We start from the raw sequence: 20,212 nt of genomic DNA, 5'->3' as shown, positions 1-20,212 counted from the left end.
CACAGATATATAAATTCCTTATGTGCACTTAAATATACATTTATCATGATCCTTATACAAGAAAATGATATCATATACCAGGAAGTTGTTTTTACTGATGCCATTTTTTATCCCTAGAAGTCTAAAGGTTTTTCTTCACAATATATTTTTAGCTTTTTTGTCTAGCATACTATTAAAATGATATTTTCCAGACAGTAGAATTTGACTAGAGCTTACATGAAAGTGACTCATTTCATTTATAAATGAAGAGAAATAAAATCTCCTTTGTTATTTCAACTTACCAGTTTTTTCCATGTTATAGATTAATCTATATTGGTAGCGTGAACACGAATTAGCTTCCACGCACGGGCTGGTTACCGTGATCCTCTGAACTTCATTAGTTGCACTAGATGTTTCCCAGTTTTCCAATGTTATAACCTGTTTCCCAATTAAAAAAAACAAAACATAGCTTTACTGTATAGAAAAATACATTTTAAAAGCATGATAGTTAACCACTCAATGCCTCTTGATTGCTCTATTTTACTGTAAATGACAAAATATTTTAAAGTTTCACTCTTATCAAATAACAGCCTCTTGAGTTTTAATACGGTTTCTCCAAGCCACAAAGTCAATAATCTTCCATGACTGCCTTGCCCCTAAACGGTATCTTCCCGAGTAAAATTAATAACCAAATAGAGCTCCTATCTTTGAACATATACTTTCTACGAAGCAGATCTATCATCATAGCAAACCTGCACTTCCTGGACAATTGTCGACTGGGATCTGATAACTTGTTCTTCATTCACTGCATCTTCTGTCTGCTGTTCTGTATAAACATTTCTATACTGGTACAGACCAACATCAACGAAGGCACTCAGCCTATACTCCTGCAGCAAGATTTCAAGGTAATATCTGGAAAATACGAATTTTTTCCCAATGAATAAAATTTCAACACTATATAAAACACTGGCCTATACAATGATTTATATTATAGTATCCCTGATTTTATTTTATTTTATTTATTTTTATAGCATCCCTGATTTTAAATATTAAAGTTTCATAGTGGTTTGTTAAAATAAAATGAATTATGTAGGCTATCTATACTAGAGAGATACAGAGTTGTCCCCATTCATGACTGATTCATTCAGTTTTGTCAGTAAGTATTTATTGAAAGAGAGACTACCCCTTATCTTCATGGAGTTTAAAACAAAATTACATTTACATTGTAATGCAAACTCCCTGGCATAAAACACAGAGGGCATATGGAGTTTAAATACTTTGTAGGGCGCCTGGGTGGCTCAGTTGGTTAAGCGACTGCCTTCGGCTCAGGTCATGATCCTGGAGTCCCGGGATCGAGTCCCGCATCGGGCTCCCTGCTCGGCAGGGAGTCTGCTTCTCCCTCTGACCCTCCTCCCTCTCATGCTCTCTGTCTCTCATTCTCTCTGTCTCAAATAAATAAATAAAATCTTTAAAAAATAAAAAAAATAAATAAATACTTTAATATGTATAAGAAAACGACAGGCAGACTTGGATGTATCACATATTTTGTGTTGGAGTGGTTAAATGTATCAGGGATGGAAGTTTCTCTCTAGTTCGTTAAAGAATGGTTCCACTTATAACTTGGGAAATAAAACATGGTTTCAGGAAACTGTTACTGATTAGATTGATTATGGCCCTCCAACAAGCTGGATCATCCAACTGCTTATCCAGGATAAAGCATTCACTGACCAGCCAATACAGGTGATGAAAAGCTACTGAAAAGCCTTACCCACCTAAATCTCTATCAATGTCGCCACTGCTCCCATCTTTGGAGAGGTCAGCTGGGAGTTCCTCTAAATTGCCTCACATCATTCAACAGATACCCTCTTGTATGTGAAGAGTATGTATTCACAATTCATGAAAGCCTCTGAATGAGGGACATGTATCACCTCTCATCTTTCTAGGATGACGGGGCTCTGGGTCATCCCCCTCATAGAACTGATACTGGAGGATTACATCAGGCTCCTGGTTGCCCTGAGAACCTGTTTGCCAGCCCCGCCAAATCAATGTAGGCAACACTAAGAAGCAGACCTCAAAGAAGCATTAAATTCTGTATCCTTGATAGCAGCTTAAAAACATTCATTAGGTACTTTCTATGTACGAGACACTAAACTGAACACTTTGCAGATGTAATTATATTTAATCTTCACAAAATCCTATAAAACCTATATTATTATTCTCTTTGTTCATATGAATGAACTAAGAGAGTTTTAAAGATTGAAAGGTTATTTAAAAATTAGTAACTGAGTGGTTAAGCGACTACCTTCGGCTCGGGTCATGATCCTGGAGTCCCGGGATCGAGTCCCGCATCGGGCTCCCTGCTCGGCAGGGAGTCTGCTTCTCCCTCTGACCCTCCCCCCTCTCATGTGCTCGCTCTCTCTAGCTCATTCTCTCTCTCAAATAAATAAAAATCTTTAATAAATAAATAAATAAATAAATAAATAAATAAAAAATAAAAATTAGTAACTGAGGTATGATTCAAAGTAAAACAGAGTGACCAAAAAGATATGCACTCAAAGATGGGGCTATATTATCTGAGTAGGATGAATTTGGCAAATGAGCTACCTGTGGAAAGGTCCCAGGGACCACTGTGTAATAAGGCAGCTAGAGTGGCCTCAATTTCAGAATTCACAGCCACCATTATAAGTGTCAGTGTACAAATTCCAAGCTACCTTGCAGGAGGACAGATATCAGACAGCAGATGTATTACAAGTCACTTTCATGTAAGCTCTGTGCTTCTGCCAAGGAGGTAAACTGAACGCATTTTCCAAGGCCAAGGCAAAGCCTGAAGGTGTATTAACACTTAATAGCACTAGGGATTAATTAGGAACCCCACTTACCCTAGATTGGCCCGGTGATCCTGGTTAAAAAAGCAAATGTTTAAGTATATAAAGAAGTGATAGGAGGAGGCGGAGGAGAAAGAGAATGGGATGCTTTCCCCATGTCATTAGTACTAAGACTTCAGTGAGAACGTGGAGTATGATTGCTCTCAGGGACCTTTGATCCCAACCCTCTCTGTCTAGCTCCATCAGATCTTCGTGGTGCTATCTGTGTGCATAATCTCGATGTCTGGAAGGATGGCGTGGTAGAACGAAAAACAAAACAAAAACCTCCTACCATCTAGAAGTGAAGTCTATTTCTTCACCCCTTGAATCTAGATTTGGCCATTTGCTTTGGCCAAAAGGATATTAGCAAAGTGACACAAGCAGGGTCTTAAAAAGCATAAGTGCCATAGCAATTGCTCTCTTTACTGCTGGAACCCCATTCACCAATGTGACCAACCTGGGCTAGCCCCCTGGGAGGTGAGACCATGTGGAGTGGGACATCCCAAATATCTAAGATCCAATCATACAAACTGAAGTTCCCAACATATGAGTAAGGTCATCCTAGGCCATCAATCACCAACTAAATTAGCCAGGACCAAAAGAACTGCCCAGCCAATCACAAAATTGGGTTGCTTTAAGCTACTAAATTTTGGGGAGTAGTTTCTTATGCAGCAAAACCTAACAGATACAAATGATAAATGGAGATGATCTCGCTGAATCTATTGACCTCCGTGAAACTTAGCTACTTTGAATATACCATGTCTTTAACCTCCCTGCTTTCTAGCAATCCTGAATGACTTTTTGAATGGAATTATCTGCTATTTGAATGTTAGTCTCATTTTCTCCCTGGTTTTGTCCTTTCAGCACAAAGTGATGTACTCCTTAAGGGCAGGTAGTATATTTTAATATTTTTTGTACTAAATTTCCTGGCTCAAGGTCTAAAATAAATCAATGAATATTAAATATATATTAGCTGTGGTACCAATGCATGTGGTTTTGTGATTTTTCTCTAGAAATATTCAAGAGCTCAGGTGCTTGAGCAGGGAAATTAGATGGCTAGATTGACGGAAAGGTCCTACTAGGACACTAAGAACAGGATTAAGTAAATTTCACAAATTTATAATTTCTGCAACAGGGGTAATTTAGATATCAAATTTCCCAGGCTGGCTGAATGCCAGGATTCTTGAAAATATAGACATCATATTTAACAAAGTTATAAAGAATGATGAATTATAAATTAAGCCAATAAACTAATGTCACTTCTACCAATAAAGCAAATTAAAAATATTTTTAGATATAAACTTACAGTTTTTAAATACCACACAATAGTTTAATGAAAATAAAAAACAAAACCTTACTCTTTTCCTTTCTGAAGATGAATGTCATCTGATCTTTGTGTTGGACTGGAAAAATAACCATTGGCATTGGAAGAATGATATGCAATCCTCACCTTATCCCAAAAAGAAAGACAGGGAGAGAGAAAGAGAGAGAGAGGAGAACTTATTAATAGATCTTTTCAACCTTTATCTATTTTTCATTTATTATTTGTCAATCCTAGAACTTTTATAAATAGAAAAATATGAAACTACCATATTTTTCTCCTATGATCTATTATCCATGGTGAAATGAAGTTTTTAAAAATTATCAAAGCTCACTTCATACTTTCCATCCTTATCTAACATCAGCACCACTATACCATGAATACACACAAACTAGCTTTTCCACAATTAGAACTGTATTTAGAACTGCAATGGACAGGGCGCCTGGGTGGCTCAGTTGGTTAAGCATCTGCCTTCAGCTCAGGTCATGATCTCAGGGTCCTGGGATTGAGCCCCACATCGGGCTCCCTGCTCCGTGGGGAGTCTGCTTCTCCCTCTCCCTCTGCCTGCCACTCTGCCTACTTGTGCTCTCTCTCTGTCAAATAAATAAATAAAATCTTTAAAAAAAAAAAAAACTGCAGTGAAAAATAGAAAGATACATACCAGGAGGAAGGTTGTGATTGTTAAATAAAATATCCTTTTGCTCTGTGGAGAGCTTTTAGGGATTTAATCCAAATGAGGTCACTAAAAGTAGGTCTGAAAGATGCTACAGATCACTAAATGGGTCTGCATGCTAGAATGAGAAAGCTCTGGGCTCCCTATCAGGAATGACTATATCATCCTTGGAGGAAACATGCCAAAAAGCTACAGTAAAATTAGAATTCATATATTACAGGCAGCAATTTAAACACTATTCAGTCATCAAAAACTGTGCTGTGAAAATTATTTAATAAAACGTGGAAATACTAATATGTGACCAAAATGACTATGAAATTGGATGTATGATCTTATTTATATAAAAGCAAAAAAGACACAAAAAGAAATGACAGAGTTCAATCACATAGCCACATAATAGTGAAATAGATCTAGTAGAATAGTGAACTATTTTTACTCTTTCCCAAATTTCCTATGTATGGTTATAGTTCTTCCATAATTAAAATAATCTTTAAAGGAAATATATATTTTTTCCTTCCTAGAGAAAATGTAGATACAGGAAAGCATTTTTTTTTAGGCCACGGGTTTTCTACGGTGACTTTATAGTTCCCATTACACATGTTAAAAAAGACCAAGAACCCAACCATGTGAAAATATATCTCATAAATGAGATACATATCAAAGTTGTCATATTGCTTTTATAATATTAAATAATATTCCGTAGCTTCCTTACCTTATCTTTTGGATGTCCAGTTTGGCTGAAATAAATAGCATAACGGTCATCACCTTTGATGTAGAATCTATAAACGTCAGAGTCTGGAGCCACCAAAAATCCACTAAAGCGTGCAACAAACGTGTCTTGCTCCATGGGCCAAATATAGGAAGTTGAATCTACCCAACTGGCCCCCATGTACCCTGGCGTTTTTTCATTGTATTCAAGTATCTCTTCAAGGTGCACTGGCCGACTATTATTCCATACCTCAAGCTTTAGGCCTCTCCCACCTGAATGTAACAAAATAAAAAAATATTCTCATCAGAATTTTGATGCGTTGTCTCAATGGCCCTCTATTTGGGTGGTGGTTATAGATATTCTATTGCTATTCACGTTTTTAGAGCATGCTTGTAAACAAAACAATTACACACACCCATACATGTACCTGTACCTATAGGATAGAGTGCTGTTAAGAGAGCCTACAACTTATTTATTATTAATGCATATATTTGTACCTCAGATTCTACGTATGTAAAATGGGAGTAATATTATTATTTGCATGGTTGCAATGGGGATTGGATATTACTAAGTGCTTTACTTTAGATAATATGATAACTATTACCCCTGATATGACTGATGCTGCTTTATATAGTTAAATCTCAAAACTTCATGATTCAGGCCATTTGATTTCAAAACCTTTGCCTGACTACTCTCTCTAACAAAAGTTACCCAATTGATGGTTTGCAGCTAATCAAAGAATGGACAGTGTTGGCTTTAAGATTTTTGTCAGTATTTGTTGTTCTTCTTCTTTGTAACATTACTTCTGCTCTATGATTTCATCTCTTTCTTGGACAGAATCAGAGAGACTATTCTCATTAACGTGAACCTACACTTGCCAACATAAATTCTGATTAAGTTTTTTCCTGATCTTCAGGGAGCCATCTCACTTTTTTTTTTTTTCTTCCCTAAACTACAGCCATCAGACTGGTGTCTTCTTCCAGCAGCCTTAAGCTAGTCTGGAATGGTTGGATCTAGGAAATGATGGCTCCTCCTCTTCAGCTGAGTTTGTCTGGAGAAAAGCTTGAACACCTCAAACTTCAGCAGCAGCGGTGTTCTCTGATGAATACAACTTTCATTAAAGTTACCAACTGTGATTATCAAAATACTCTCCTAAACTGGGCATTTTTTTTCTAATGTCATTCAAAACAAGGAAACTTAAGAGGTTGAGAAACATAATTTACTTGGCTTCAAATACCAACCAGTCATACAACCATGAACCAATTTCAGGGTGTGCACAAGATATGCAATACACACCCTCAAAACCATGCAGCGCCTCTCAGTGAGTGGTCTCACTGCAGATGTCAAGCTCTTACTGTGGGCTCCAGGCCAAAGTCTGGAAAGAATTCTGAGTTCTATTTCTCTCATCCCCTGTTATCACTCTTAAAACTAACCTCTGCCATTTATTTTTTAACCACAAAAAGGCATTTATAAAATGTCCATGTAGCCTGCACCAACATTCAGTAATCTCATTTAATCTGAAATAAAGTCCCCATCAAACTCATTCAATAGAGATGTGCTGTTTTCAGTAGGGTGTTCCAAGAATTCAGGCTGAATTTATTTCCATGCTGCAGTTTTGAGGCAGTTAACACAAACATTCCCTGATCCAGAAAGTGTAAGGAGAAAAACTAGGATGAAATTTATTATAATTCTCATTACAAATTCTAAAAAGTTCAGGGACGCCTGGGTGGCTCAGTTGGTTGGGCGACTGCCTTCGGCTCAGGTCATGATCCTGGAGTCCCGGGATCGAGTCCCGCGTCAGGCTCCCTGCTCAGCGGGGAGTCTGCTCCTCCCTCTCCCGCTCCCCCCTCTTGTGCTCTCTCACTCTCTCTCTCTCAAATAAATAAATAAATAAAATCTTAAAAAAAAAAATAAAAAAATAAAAAGGACTCAACCTGGGGTTCCTGGGTGGCTCAGTCGTTAAGCGTCTGCCTTCGGCTCAGGTCATGATCCTGGAGTCCCGGGATCGAGTCCCTCATCGGGCTCCCTGCTCGGCAGGGAGTCTGCTTCTCCCTCTGACCCTACCCCCTCTCATGCTCTATCTCATTCTCTCTCTCAAATAAATAAATAAAAAGAAAAAAAAAAATCTTTAAAAAAAAATTCTAAAAAGTTCAAATATTTTTTGTTACTAATTGTTATGGGCTGAATGTTCGTATCCCCTCCAAAACTCAGATGTTGAAACCTAACGCCCAATGTGACATTATTAGCAGGTGGGGCCCTTGGGAGGTGCTTAGGTCATGAGAGGTCACGAGAGCCCTCATTCATGAGGGCTTATAAAAGAGGCTCCACCAAGCTCTCTAGCCCCAAAAAGGTGCCGATCTATGAGAGAGAAAGTTCTCACCAAACACCCAATCTGCTGGTATCGTGATCTGGGACTTCCCGGGCTCCAGAACTGTAAGATATACGTGTTTGTTGTTTATAAGATACCCAGTCTGTGGTGTTCTGTTTCAGCAGCCTGAATGAACTAAAAAACTAATGGGATATGTCTTCTTATGTAAATGTAGAAATGGCAATTCTCTCTTCTGGCAACTTACCTGGATAGACAGTTCTGAGAACTTCAGGCTTAGGGGGTGTCTTGCAGCATATGCTGTTTTCTGTGACATTCAAAATATCGCAGGCTTGACCTAGAGAGAAGCAAGGTGCAGAGCTATTACTACAGAGCTCCAGAATGCAGATCACAATTAGCTTATCTGGAAGTACTTTCTGATGAAAACCAAGTTGCACAAGCAAGAAGCAAAGCCAGGGCTCTTCATTTCCTTTATATGTTCTCCACAAAGATTATCACTCCTTAATTGCCATACTTTTACATGGCAACGTTTTCCTGGCAACACATCACAAGTCTGAGTTAGGAAATTTTGTGATTTCTGAGAAACAAAATAAAAAACTTGACAAAACTATGTCACTGTAAAAGATTTCACTTCTGAGTCCAGAGTGAAGCCATATATTCTGTTCCCCACAGAAAAGTTGCTGAATAAATCCATGATGTTCAGAATTTGCAAAAGCAGATGATCACAGCCCTCTTAAAATAAAATAAATAAATACATAAGATGGTGGTTTAGTCCAAGGTACAAGTTCATTTAGTACAAGTTCATTGTAGTCAAATGAAAACAACAGAGATAATATGCATAAATGGTATTTTCAGAGGCAGACTGAACCAAAACAGACAATTAAAAAATGGGCAAATGAGTAGACATTTTTCCAAAGAAGACAGATGGCCAACAGACACGTGAAAAGATGTTAAACATCACTGATCATCAATAAATACAAATCAAAACTACAATGAGATACCACCTCAGACCTGTCAGAATGGCTAAAATCAACAACACAAGAAACAACAGGTATTGGTAGGGACGTGCAGAAAGGGGAACCTTCTTACACTGTTGGTAGGAATGCAAACTGGTACATCCACTGTGGAAGACAGTATGGAGGTTCCTCAAAAAGTTGAAAATAGAATTATCCTATTATCCAGCAACTACACTATTAGGTATTTACCCAAAGAAAACAAAAATACTAATTCAAAGGGATACATGCACCCCAATGTTTATCCCCACAGCATTATTAACAATAGCCAAATTGTGTGAAGAGCCCAAGTGTCCGTCAAGTGATGAATGGATAAAGAAGATCTAGTATATATAAAGCCACAAAAAAGAATGAAATCTTGCCATTTGTGATGACATGGATGGAGCTAGAGAGTATTATGCTATGCAAAGTAAGTCAGTCAGAGAAAGAAAAATACCATATGATTTCACTCATATGTGGAATTTAAGAAACAAATGAGCAGGGTGCCCGGGTGGCTCAGTTGGTTAAGCAACTGCCTTCGGCTCAGGTCATGATCCTGGAGTCCCGGGATCGAGTCCCGCATCGGGCTCCCTGCTCAGCAGGGAGTCTGCTTCTCCCTCTGACCCTCCACCCTCTCATGCTCTCTCTCTATCATTCTCTCTCTCTCAATAAATAAATAAAAATCTTTTAAAAAGAAACAAATGAGCAAAGGGGGGAGAAAAAGAGAGAGGCAAACCTAGAAACAGACTCTTACCTATAGAAAACAAACTGATGGTTACCAGAGGGGAGGTGGGGGGACATGTTAAATAAGTGATGGGATAAGGAGTGCACTTGTTGTGATGAGCACTGGGTGTTGCACGGAAGTGCTGAATCGTTACACTGTATACCTGTAGCTAATATGACACTGTATACACTGTGTATTAACTAACTGGAGTTTAAATAAAAACTTGGAAGAAAAAATAAAATACACCCAGTTTACTATATGTAATTATACTCCAATAAATTAGTTAGAATTTAAAATTTTAAAAAAACCTTAAAAAAGTCATGTAATTTTAAAAAAGAAATTACTGAGGATTCAAAATCTCAAACCTTGTCACATTGATGGCAATGAAAAATAAAAAATTAACATGTCATATTTGCATATCAACTGTATCACAATATCATAAAACACAGTATATAAATTAAAGATATTTTGTGCCCGATTTTAATACTTGAAAACATTTATATTTAAAATTTCAGAAAACATATATGATATTTAAAAATCTTTTTGCCTAGGTTTTAATATTTATGCAGGTGACCAGCAAGGATTCACAGGGGTAAGAAAGATATTGTATAAATGTTAGATGAGGCTACTTTATATTAATTTCTTCTCTTGAAATCACATTTTGGCAGGCTCATGGGCAGATTCCTTAAAAGTAGAAAGCACCTAAGCAGAGGGATGTATCAGAAAAAGTATGTGTCCAGTTGCATGGCCAGACACGTAGTCGTTTGCTCAAGGTAGGGAAGGCCATTATGACTGAGTGGGAAGATCTCCACTATCATATTCATCCTCCATCTCCTTTTTGAGCTGCACAGCTCCCTACCTTGAACAGACCTAAACTAGATACATAAAAACGATGCATAACCAGAGAATCAAGCTCTATTCACATTTGTAAAAATATAACACATCAATTAATGTTCTTTCCAAGGCCAATATCATCAGTAATTCCTGATGATGTCCAGATAAGTCACAATAAATGAAAAGGGGATGAGAAGAGTATCCCCAAATACTTTTAATTTTCTCATAACTAATGAACCCATTGAGAATTAACAACAGTTCAAGAAGGGCATTCAAAAGTTTGTTAAATAAAGGGTATGTGTATCTCAAAGTGTGGTGAGAATTTGTGGAAGGTAGCCATGTTGCTACCATAAAATGCCTTTTGATGATGACCTAAGAGCCCAAGTCGTGGTCATGTAAGGCCCTCCCTGGAAGGTCCCAGTGGGAAAAGTATCACACCCTGGAACCAAATGCCCATGTGAAAATACGCAGCTTTAAATTTAAGACATTAATTGAAAAAGAACTATTATTCTTCTTACAAATTATTAAATAAAAGCCAGGACTTGTTCTTATAATGTAATATATTAAAAGTCATAAACAATACCTCCAACAAGAACCCTGACAGGGGAATCTGTCTGATCAAAGAACTGTCCACTTATCGTTAGCACGGTGCCACCTTGAATGCTTCCTTGTGAAGGGGAAATCATAGTGACCTCTGGAGAGAGGGAGGAGAAGCACATTAAAGAAAATGTTCTGAATATTACACATCAACACAAAAGCTTGATTTTTATAAATTTTCCATATTACCTCGCTTTAACACATAGCACAGCATAGGTAGTAGACTGACCAAATGAATGAATTGGGTGTTTCAATTTTGTCCTGCAAAGAGGACAGTTAGCATGGCTTTCACAGAGCCCTACATCTCATGGGGACCAGGTTTCAGTGGTGACTGCTACTAAAGAGACACTGGTAATGGAGGATGCAGGAATTAAGGAAAATCTGGGCTGAGGATAGATGTTTGATTCCAAAAGAAAACACAGGAAGGCAGGAGAACAGCCTCTTCTCCCCTATGCTCTTAAAGAATAAATCTTTCTTCTATTTCTAAGTCAACATCTTATACTTTTCTCATATAGTAATACATTAACTATGACTGTAAGTCTTCCGGTTTCATATATAAAAGTTCCAGGTACATTAGTAAAATAGCCCAGTGCATGATATATGGTAGATTCTTATTCAGATTTTTTCTTATAAGTTCTATCTATCAAAGTTCTATGTATTTTTACATACGAGTTTCACATTAAATAGAAAAAGCATATTTGATTGATTCCAAGACAGTTTTTTTCACATTTGAACATCTTTGAAATTTGAATGTGCCACTCCATCACTCCTGACCTAGAATGAAGTGTAATTCTTCCAGGAGGATTTGTGTTTGCTTCCCACACTCTCCTAAGAGTCTACCAACCTTAGATCTCTGTAAGTTAAAATAAATAATAATCTGCTTGAGTATTCTTTTGGACCACACTGAGACCATAAATCTGAGAGAGTCCTGCCTGGCTTATAGTTTAAATTGACAGTGGAGATTTTTTTTTCCCCCTCCCTTGACCAACAGCCCAAGTGGAGACATGCAAGTTACCCTTCTGTCTCTTTTAGAGTGATGAGCTGGTTTCTCAATCAACCTTATATTAAAAATATAGTTTTCTGGGTCCTAGCTTAATGTCAGAGCTTCCTATTAGACTCCCCATCTTGGATGTTTTTCCTTTCCTAGCAGTACATAAAATAATGTAGTATGCCTTAAGTCCTTATTGTCATTGATTTGATGAAATGAAGTACACACATCTGTCTCTCTCATTCTTTCTCTCTGTCACACACACACACACACACACACACACACACACACACAGAGTGCACATACCTGCATATGTTTGAAACATTGAAATTTTATTTAGAGAAGAAACAAAATATGCCATTTTTTGTGGGAAACTCCTGTGTAAAAAAAAAAAGGTAAAAATCCTTACTTTAAAACTGAACTTTATTTTAGGAAAAATGTTATTTTTTTAGTGATATAAATCATGTCATAATTTGCAAAGGAGCTGGACAGAACATTTTGGGGAGATAAAAATGTTCTACATCTTGATACAGTTACTGATTACACAAATATACAAGTACACAAATACTCAAACATTCCTTGGTCAGACCTTACTGAACTGCACACTTAAATTATACACATTTTATTTTATGCAAATTATACCTCAATAAAGAATTCATATTAACAGAAAAAAACATGAAGTCTTCATGAAGGCTTTTGTGTTAACCACCCTCCTCTCTCCTGTCTTATAACCCATTTAGCATCAGAATAACTAACATGACTGAACACCTATCAGATATCGTGCTAAAGTTTTTAAGCTTTTAACCTAAGATTTTTTTAAGCTTTTAATTTATTATGCCATTTTATCCTACATTAACCCCATGAGGTAGGTTCAGCTCAGAGAATCTATTTATCTTACTCAAGATCACAAAGGGAGTAAGTAGCAGAAACAGAATTTGAAGCCTGGCAGTTTGAGTCCTGAGCCCTGGCTCCTCACCTGTGTCCTATACAGTTTTCTCCTGTCACTAATCCTTGTAAGAGCACAATGAATGAAAGCAGGTCAACAATAATCCAATAATCCAGAGTTAAATCACCCTTAATAAACACAGAACCTATTCATATTTTTTGGTGGATACAGACTTGCACTTCATAGCCTGGAGAGCAAGGAAGGGAAAGAATCTGATCCTAGAAATTAAATACTGTTTCCTCAATTACCTCAATGAAATTCATAATAGAGAAATTAAGAAATTGAAATGTTAAGACTCAGAACCCATTCATTATATTTATAACACACTGAACTCGAATCTAAAAGGATAATGCAAATCTTGTGGTTGAGACCAACAGTAAACTCGTATAAATCTAACCCAAGCATTATAATGGGCATTTGCAAGACTAAAGAGTCTCTGGAAATTCTGTATGCTATATTAGTTACTTAAGAAGTTCATACTGGATTTATATTTGTATGCTATAAGCCTTTCCGTTGAATTCTCAAAGATCTGAAATGATGCCCGCTCCAACAATATTGTCTGTGGTCAGATTCTGGATCTGAAAAATTAACCCTGCTTCTTAAGTTGGTGGGAAAATTGCCTCCTGAAATAAAATTTGAATGTAATTTATTTGGTATGACCCTGAGGTGATTTTCACTAATTCATTGATAATGACTAGGCATTTCTCAATTAAGGCAGACTCATCTGAACCTTATCAGTTTGGAACAGCTGTTGTTTGAACTTGGGGTAATAGAGGAGAGAAGGTTAGCTATTCAAAGAAATATAGAATGGGAGTCACAATGGTCTTTAATTGGTTCATTTGATATTCAGGAATGCTCCTGAAATTTGTAAAATATGGATTTTTTAATTTAAAGGATGATTTAACATTTTTTTAAATGCCATGTGATCATGAAACTGCTTTTAAGTAGTAAATGCCATATTTTTAACAGTTATCTTAAAATTCCTAAGATTGTTTTATATAGAAACAGAGTTTCCTCAATTTTGAGACATTAATACAAAAGAACAGCCACTGGCTTTAAAACAAGAATTATTAGTTAAGATCACAGAATCAACTATTTTAAGCCATATTTTTGCCTATATTATGTGCAAATTTTCTGGCTTTTTAAAATGGAAAGTTTCAGGGCATGTTAATGCAACACATTGATTTATATATACTTATCAATCACATTCAAGCTTGATCACTCAAACCTATTTTTGGGTAATTATTTCTTTGAGAAATATATGATGGATTTGGTAATTAATACCTTTCATACAGACTCAGAATTAAGAATTCATCTTTTTCACCTGAAGAAGAATGACAATGAGAACATTTAAAAAAAAAGTATATGTAGTTCAGGAAATCATTTAAAACTCAATAATTATTGCTTCTAACCTGATTTTCTAGTATTTTCAATAAAATCCTATTGCCCTATCCGTATCAAGTTATATGTATGCAGGTCATGTCCTTGCAGAAAATAACTGGTAAATCATGGGACTCTAAGTCATTTGCCCCATGTAAATCACAAAGGTGAATCTTAGTACCATTTACATACCATCCACAATGGTTTGCCCTTGAATTATAATATTCTTCATGGTTTTGGTCCAGTCTATATTGGTCTATGAGAAAGTGTGCAACCCAGTCATCATTTTGTTATAAACCTATTGCCTCTAGGTGTCTGGAACCAGAAGATCTTTAAATACAATGATAATGGATTGGGGCTCACCACCTCAATTGCAGCTTCATGCATGCAGGGACCAAATATCACCCTTCTCTTGGCGTCTGTGAGCATTAACCAGGAATAACATCTACTTTGACTGTAATATTGCCTTTCTTTTCAATCTTTTTAATCTTTTTCAATCTTTCTAATCATCTCTCTTCAGAAACAACAAAAAAATATCAACAGACATATCCTATTATTGATCTACTACAGCTATATTAGTATTGGATGGCTAAATACTGTGATTTATTTGAATTTCTATTAACCAGCTCATTTTCTCATTGGGAGACACTATGACATTTTGGGGAGAATAATTCATTTAGGTTTGGAGCATCTCAGTCCTGCCCACAAAAGGCCATTAGCATGCCCCAGTTACTATGATAGCCAACAAATGCCCCCCACACATTTGCAAATGCACAGAGAAGTGGGGTAATCCTGCCATGGTTAAAGAATCCTGTGTCAGGATGTTAAGTAGTGAGGAGATGTGGTTCTATGGCTGAAAGCCTCCACCACTCTTGGCAGAGCCCTGAAATGAAAAGCTCAGGGTCTGGAGCTGGGCTGTGTGTGTTCACACACCAACGCTGCTTCCAACTAGGTGAATATCCATGGGCAAATTATTCAACTTTCCTGAATCTCATTTTTCCCAGTGTGCAACACAGAGGGGATGATAACACTCAGTTTTATAGGTTCTTTGGGAGTCTTCAACCAGACAATATATGTAAAGTGCTTAGTACCATGCCTGCCACTAAATGTTCTGTATTATGATTATCTATGATATGAGGGTTGCAACATGTGTTGAGATTTGCATATTCTGATATTTCTATAAATATATGGTAATCTTTCTTAGTGAAATTAGGATGTAGGATATCTGGAACTGATTTCTAGCTTTATTAAAAATCGTGAATAAAAGTTATTAACATATGGTGCTAAGACGGACATTTGTAAGCTGTAACTACTATCTTTCATCACTCTGTATGTCTTGATACTTTAAATGAACACCTTTATCAGGTAATATTTACCATGGGATTTTATTTTTTCTTACATTAGTTCAAATCAAAACTGAACTATTCAGTTATCAAAAAAATTACAATTAAGTCAGAAGAGCTGTAAGACATAAAAGAACACTTTCAATATTACAATCAAAGATTTGTTTGTTGTTTTAGGTAATGCTAAATTTCCCAACAGTTGGAAGACTGTGTCTGAGGCACAAAGTAGAGCAAGGGAATGATAGACCCCTTAAATGTTAATTTGGGAAAAAAAGTGATTAGTTTTTTAATCTCTGGATCTATAGCATAAAGTAAATATATACTTTTATTTTATTTACCCAGTTGAATCAATTATGAAAACTATTATTTACAAAATGACCTACCTTCCATAATCACTATCCAAGATGAAGCTGACATTGTGATGACCTGGAATTAATTAAAATACACAATTAAATTTCCAATCACAGGAGAACAAGAACTATATATTATAAATCTGATTTAAAAGCAAAGAAATTTAAAATTAAAACTGTAATTATGCAACCATTTATTAATCCTCAAAGACATGACAATGAACTATCTGAAAGGAGTATCTAGTATTTTAAAATATACATACTAAGGTCTCTCGAGGTTATAACTAGAAAAACTTGACAAAATATAATAATGAATGAAGAATGATAAAAACAACATATACATAATCATCTGCCCTCAAATTTCTTTCATTCGTTCAACAGCTACTTAATTGGATGAGACACTCTGCTAGGGGGTTGGCCATGCAGGGTGAGCACTCAGTTTGCTCTTCTCCTAACAGAGCATATTGTGCAGGGAGGGATTCAGTCAGTCAAGAGCAGAACTAAAAACTGCGATAAAGCTATCAAAGAAAAGGAGAATGAACTTGGAGAGTGGAAGGCAGGGCATCAGGGAAGAGTTTTTTGACGACACGACATTGTATCTGAAATTCTCATGATGGGAGGCTTGCAGAGGCTCTGAGACAGAATAAAGTGAAGCCCATTCTAGAACTAAAAGATTATGATGGGTGCTAGCTGAACTACTGCGGTAATCATTTCACAATATATGTAAATCAAGCCATCATGTTATATGACTTAAACTCATACAGTGATGTATGTCAGTATAAAACTGGAAAAAAAAAAAGAACTATAAGATCTATGTGCCTGGAGTACATAGAGCAAGGGGGAAGAAAACGACATAAAATTAAAGCTACAGGGAAAACAGCTAAATTAATAATGGAATTTTCTGGAGGACAGAAGAATAAAAAAAGAGAGAAAGAAATTTGAAGAAGCGTACCTTAGGAAATATAAACCTTAGGAAATATAAACCTTAAATATAAACCTTAGGAAAAAGGTAATTCATACATGCTCACATGAAACTGAAGAGGAGCCAAGGTAAAGAGGAAATGTTAATTTTAGAAAAAGGGATGAAGCTGCAGGGGAGATCTAAGAGAATGCAAAAAAAGGAAATAGAGTCAGGCATTTCCGAGAATTATGAAGAATGGTGATAAACATTTACCAATGTAAGTTCCAGTCGTCTTACAAATCATAGAACCCATGTCTCCATTTGGATGATCTAATTTTAGACCATACCTAATAAAATATATATGTTAATTTCAAAGTTTATATTGACACTCAAGTTCTAAAATAATATGTTTCCCCTTCTTAAGTATCTGTATAATAAAGATGCATTTATTGTCAGATAAATAAATAAATAAAATACTGTGTTTCCCTTAAAAGTACTTTATGTACTTTGAATATGTATCAGGCTAGAAACTATCTCTTTAACAAAAATTTCTGTGAAATGAAAATATTTCCCAGCCTGGGTTGAAGATACTTGCCGAAAGCTTCCTTTTACAATTAAATATTTTGTAGTTAATTTGGCTATCCCCATTGATATTCCTCTTAAATATTTTTAAATATTACCAACTGAAACAACTATTTGATAAAAATGTTTCTCAAAACATCTTAAAACATAATAATCTAAACAATAGTTCATTTTGTTCATATCAATAGTTCATATCATCTCGACTGGAGACAATAGGGGTTATCAGGTTACATCTAACTATATAAATGATTGTTAATTTACTATATAAAACATTATAATTTATACTGTATTTTAAGGGATTCAGCTATACAGTATTGCTAGATATTATTACTTAAACTGGTATGTTTATATCTACTGTTTACTTTCCAAAGAAAATTATTTGAATAACTTACAAATTATCAGATTGTGGTATGAGAAGCTCACAGGGCATTCCTCCAATATAAACTCTGTATAAATATTTTATTGGAAAAGATCAAGTTATATTTAGTAAATCATTTCAAAATGCTCTCCTCCCACCAAGCTCACTAACACCTTATATTTTTCTCTCAATCACTTATTATTATCCATCACACATTCGTTCAACAAACATCTGTTTTATTACCTATTATGTTGCAGAGTCTCTGCTGTAGACACTGGCACACATCAGGGAACAAAACAAAAATCCTGCCCTTGTGGGACTGACATTCTAACTGGGGGAGACCTGATAATAGACATGATAATTATAGGATACTTGGTGTGTTAAAAAGTGATAACACTACAGGAATAGAAAATGTGGAAACAGATAATGGGGACCCTTCCACCTGCAGTTCAATTAATTCAAATACAAAACAGAATTTTATGTTTTGTAACATACAGTAAGTTTCAAATTATAGGTAGGAATTAAAGGAGGGCCACAGCCAAAGCCCCACAAGTAATCAGGATGAAGAGAACAACTAACATCCTCAGTGCCATTGAAATGGAAATCCCAAACTGAGAAGAGGCAGGGTCGGGCTGAAGGGAAACCTTGGTCTGCATTTTCCCAGCTGACCAGGTTGACTACTGCTTTAAGGATGTTAGAACCTGATGCTATTGGAGGCTTGCAGGCGGGACCCACAGGTATTGTATTCTTGGCCACACTCAGAATAAACCACCCAGCTTCTGTGCCAACAAATCCCAGATTCAAAGTAACTGCAGATACAAACCTGAACTCTTAAAGTAAGGACTTCCATTTGCAGAGAACTTTAAACTTTTTAATAAACGTGTACACACAAATCCTTTCATTTATCATTACATTAGGTTTGTAATACAAGTACAATACTGTACCCATTGTAGAGATTTATGGATACATATTCTCCTTCTAAACTCCCGCTTTCTTGTGTCTAAATAATTTTAGCAGCTAACAATGGCACTTACCATGTTTAATCCTCACAACCATCTTACCCTTCCATTTTATAGATGAAAAACCTGAGTCAGGAAGGTTAAATAGCTTGCTCAAGCCTACAGCCAGTAAGGAATAGAGCAGGAATTCAAACCCAGGCAGTTGGGCTCCAGCAGGTGCTATTACCCACGCTCCATAATCCCCACAGTGGTCTGGGTTTGCCTATCAATGGCAATACTACACTATTTGGCCATATGTATATTTTTTTTTTCTAAGTTTTTCTCATCTTATCTTTTAGACCAAAATCTCCTTAGCGGGCACCAAGCCCTTTTTGCATGTCCTTTATAATTTGTACCTAGTCTGAATTTGGAGATTAGGCTGAATTGAAAGATTTGTGAGAAACAGAAGCAGCTTGAACACTCTGGGGTCCTACTTCCTGCCCAGTACATGGCCCATTGCTCCCTGCTAACGGGATTCAGGCACAGTGAAATGTAGAAATGGGATAGACACAATTCTAAGGCCTTCGCCTCTCACATTAATAGGTGTGTGAAAGTTTTTCTGTGTTTATATACAGTATCTCAGGGTTTCAGAGTACATGGGCTTGGTAGCCTGATCTCTGAGGTCCCTGCTGACTGCAATTCTGTGATTCCATGAAATAGTTTCTATCCATTCCTTTGTATTGAACAGAAGTAAATTTCAGTTACAGTGGGGGGTGGGGAAGGAACCTCCTTAAAGATTAAGCTTTCTATTTCTTAGCATTATTATAGCAAAGGATGATTTAGAAAACCCCATCTAAGAATTGGAATATAAACCATTCATAACATTCAACTATATAGAAGCAAACAAAATATTTATGCTAACATTTGTTTCTCTATTTAGTACTTACTACATGTAGGGAACCAGTATGAACATTTCCAGAATATTATAGATGCATACAAATGTGATTTGAGTTCTACCTCATAGAATGCCACCTAAATTACCTTTATTTCATTTAGTAAAACCTTTCAAATTACTTGTTTTATAAAACTATATACACGTATGTGTGTATATATACATATCACCTTTTTAATATTTAAAAAAATTCTCTAATTGCTGTATGAATTGTTATCTAATTTATCTATTTATCCATTTTACACCGGTATTTAATAAGCATGGAGCCTTTTGAAAGCTGATTCTGAACTTCCTTCTGTGGGGAATGAACAGGGCTGTCAGTAAAGGCAGCACTAAGAAAACCACACCCATGCTACAGAAAGATTAGTGACAAAGCTAGCTTCCAATGCAAAATGTGGACAATTATTTTTTGATATTAGGTAACTAGCCAATGTTACCATCTGGTCCATAGCTGG

General features: G+C 36.2%; 1 protein-coding gene across 1 annotated transcript in view; it reads right to left on the bottom strand.

The window, feature by feature from the left end:
* Positions 1-20,212, bottom strand: part of PKHD1L1 (PKHD1 like 1) — a 151,106-nt gene that overhangs the window by 115,879 nt on the left and 15,015 nt on the right. The window contains exons 7-16 of the mRNA XM_035011768.1: positions 17,902-17,955; positions 17,201-17,274; positions 16,060-16,102; positions 12,314-12,384; positions 11,006-11,116; positions 8,120-8,209; positions 5,550-5,818; positions 4,202-4,293; positions 732-891; positions 282-417 (exon numbers count right to left, since the gene is read on the bottom strand). Coding sequence (XP_034867659.1) covers positions 282-417; positions 732-891; positions 4,202-4,293; positions 5,550-5,818; positions 8,120-8,209; positions 11,006-11,116; positions 12,314-12,384; positions 16,060-16,102; positions 17,201-17,274; positions 17,902-17,955 — 1,100 coding nt within the window. The remainder of the gene's footprint in view (positions 1-281; positions 418-731; positions 892-4,201; positions 4,294-5,549; positions 5,819-8,119; positions 8,210-11,005; positions 11,117-12,313; positions 12,385-16,059; positions 16,103-17,200; positions 17,275-17,901; positions 17,956-20,212) is intronic.

Source organism: Mirounga leonina, unplaced genomic scaffold (assembly GCF_011800145.1).
Source record: "Mirounga leonina isolate KUSES-001 unplaced genomic scaffold, KU_Mleo_1.0 Mir_165, whole genome shotgun sequence".
NCBI classification, from domain to species: Eukaryota; Metazoa; Chordata; class Mammalia; order Carnivora; family Phocidae; genus Mirounga; species Mirounga leonina.
The sequence above is the reverse complement of the archived record's forward strand: the minus strand, read 5'-3'. Positions and strand labels throughout refer to the sequence as shown.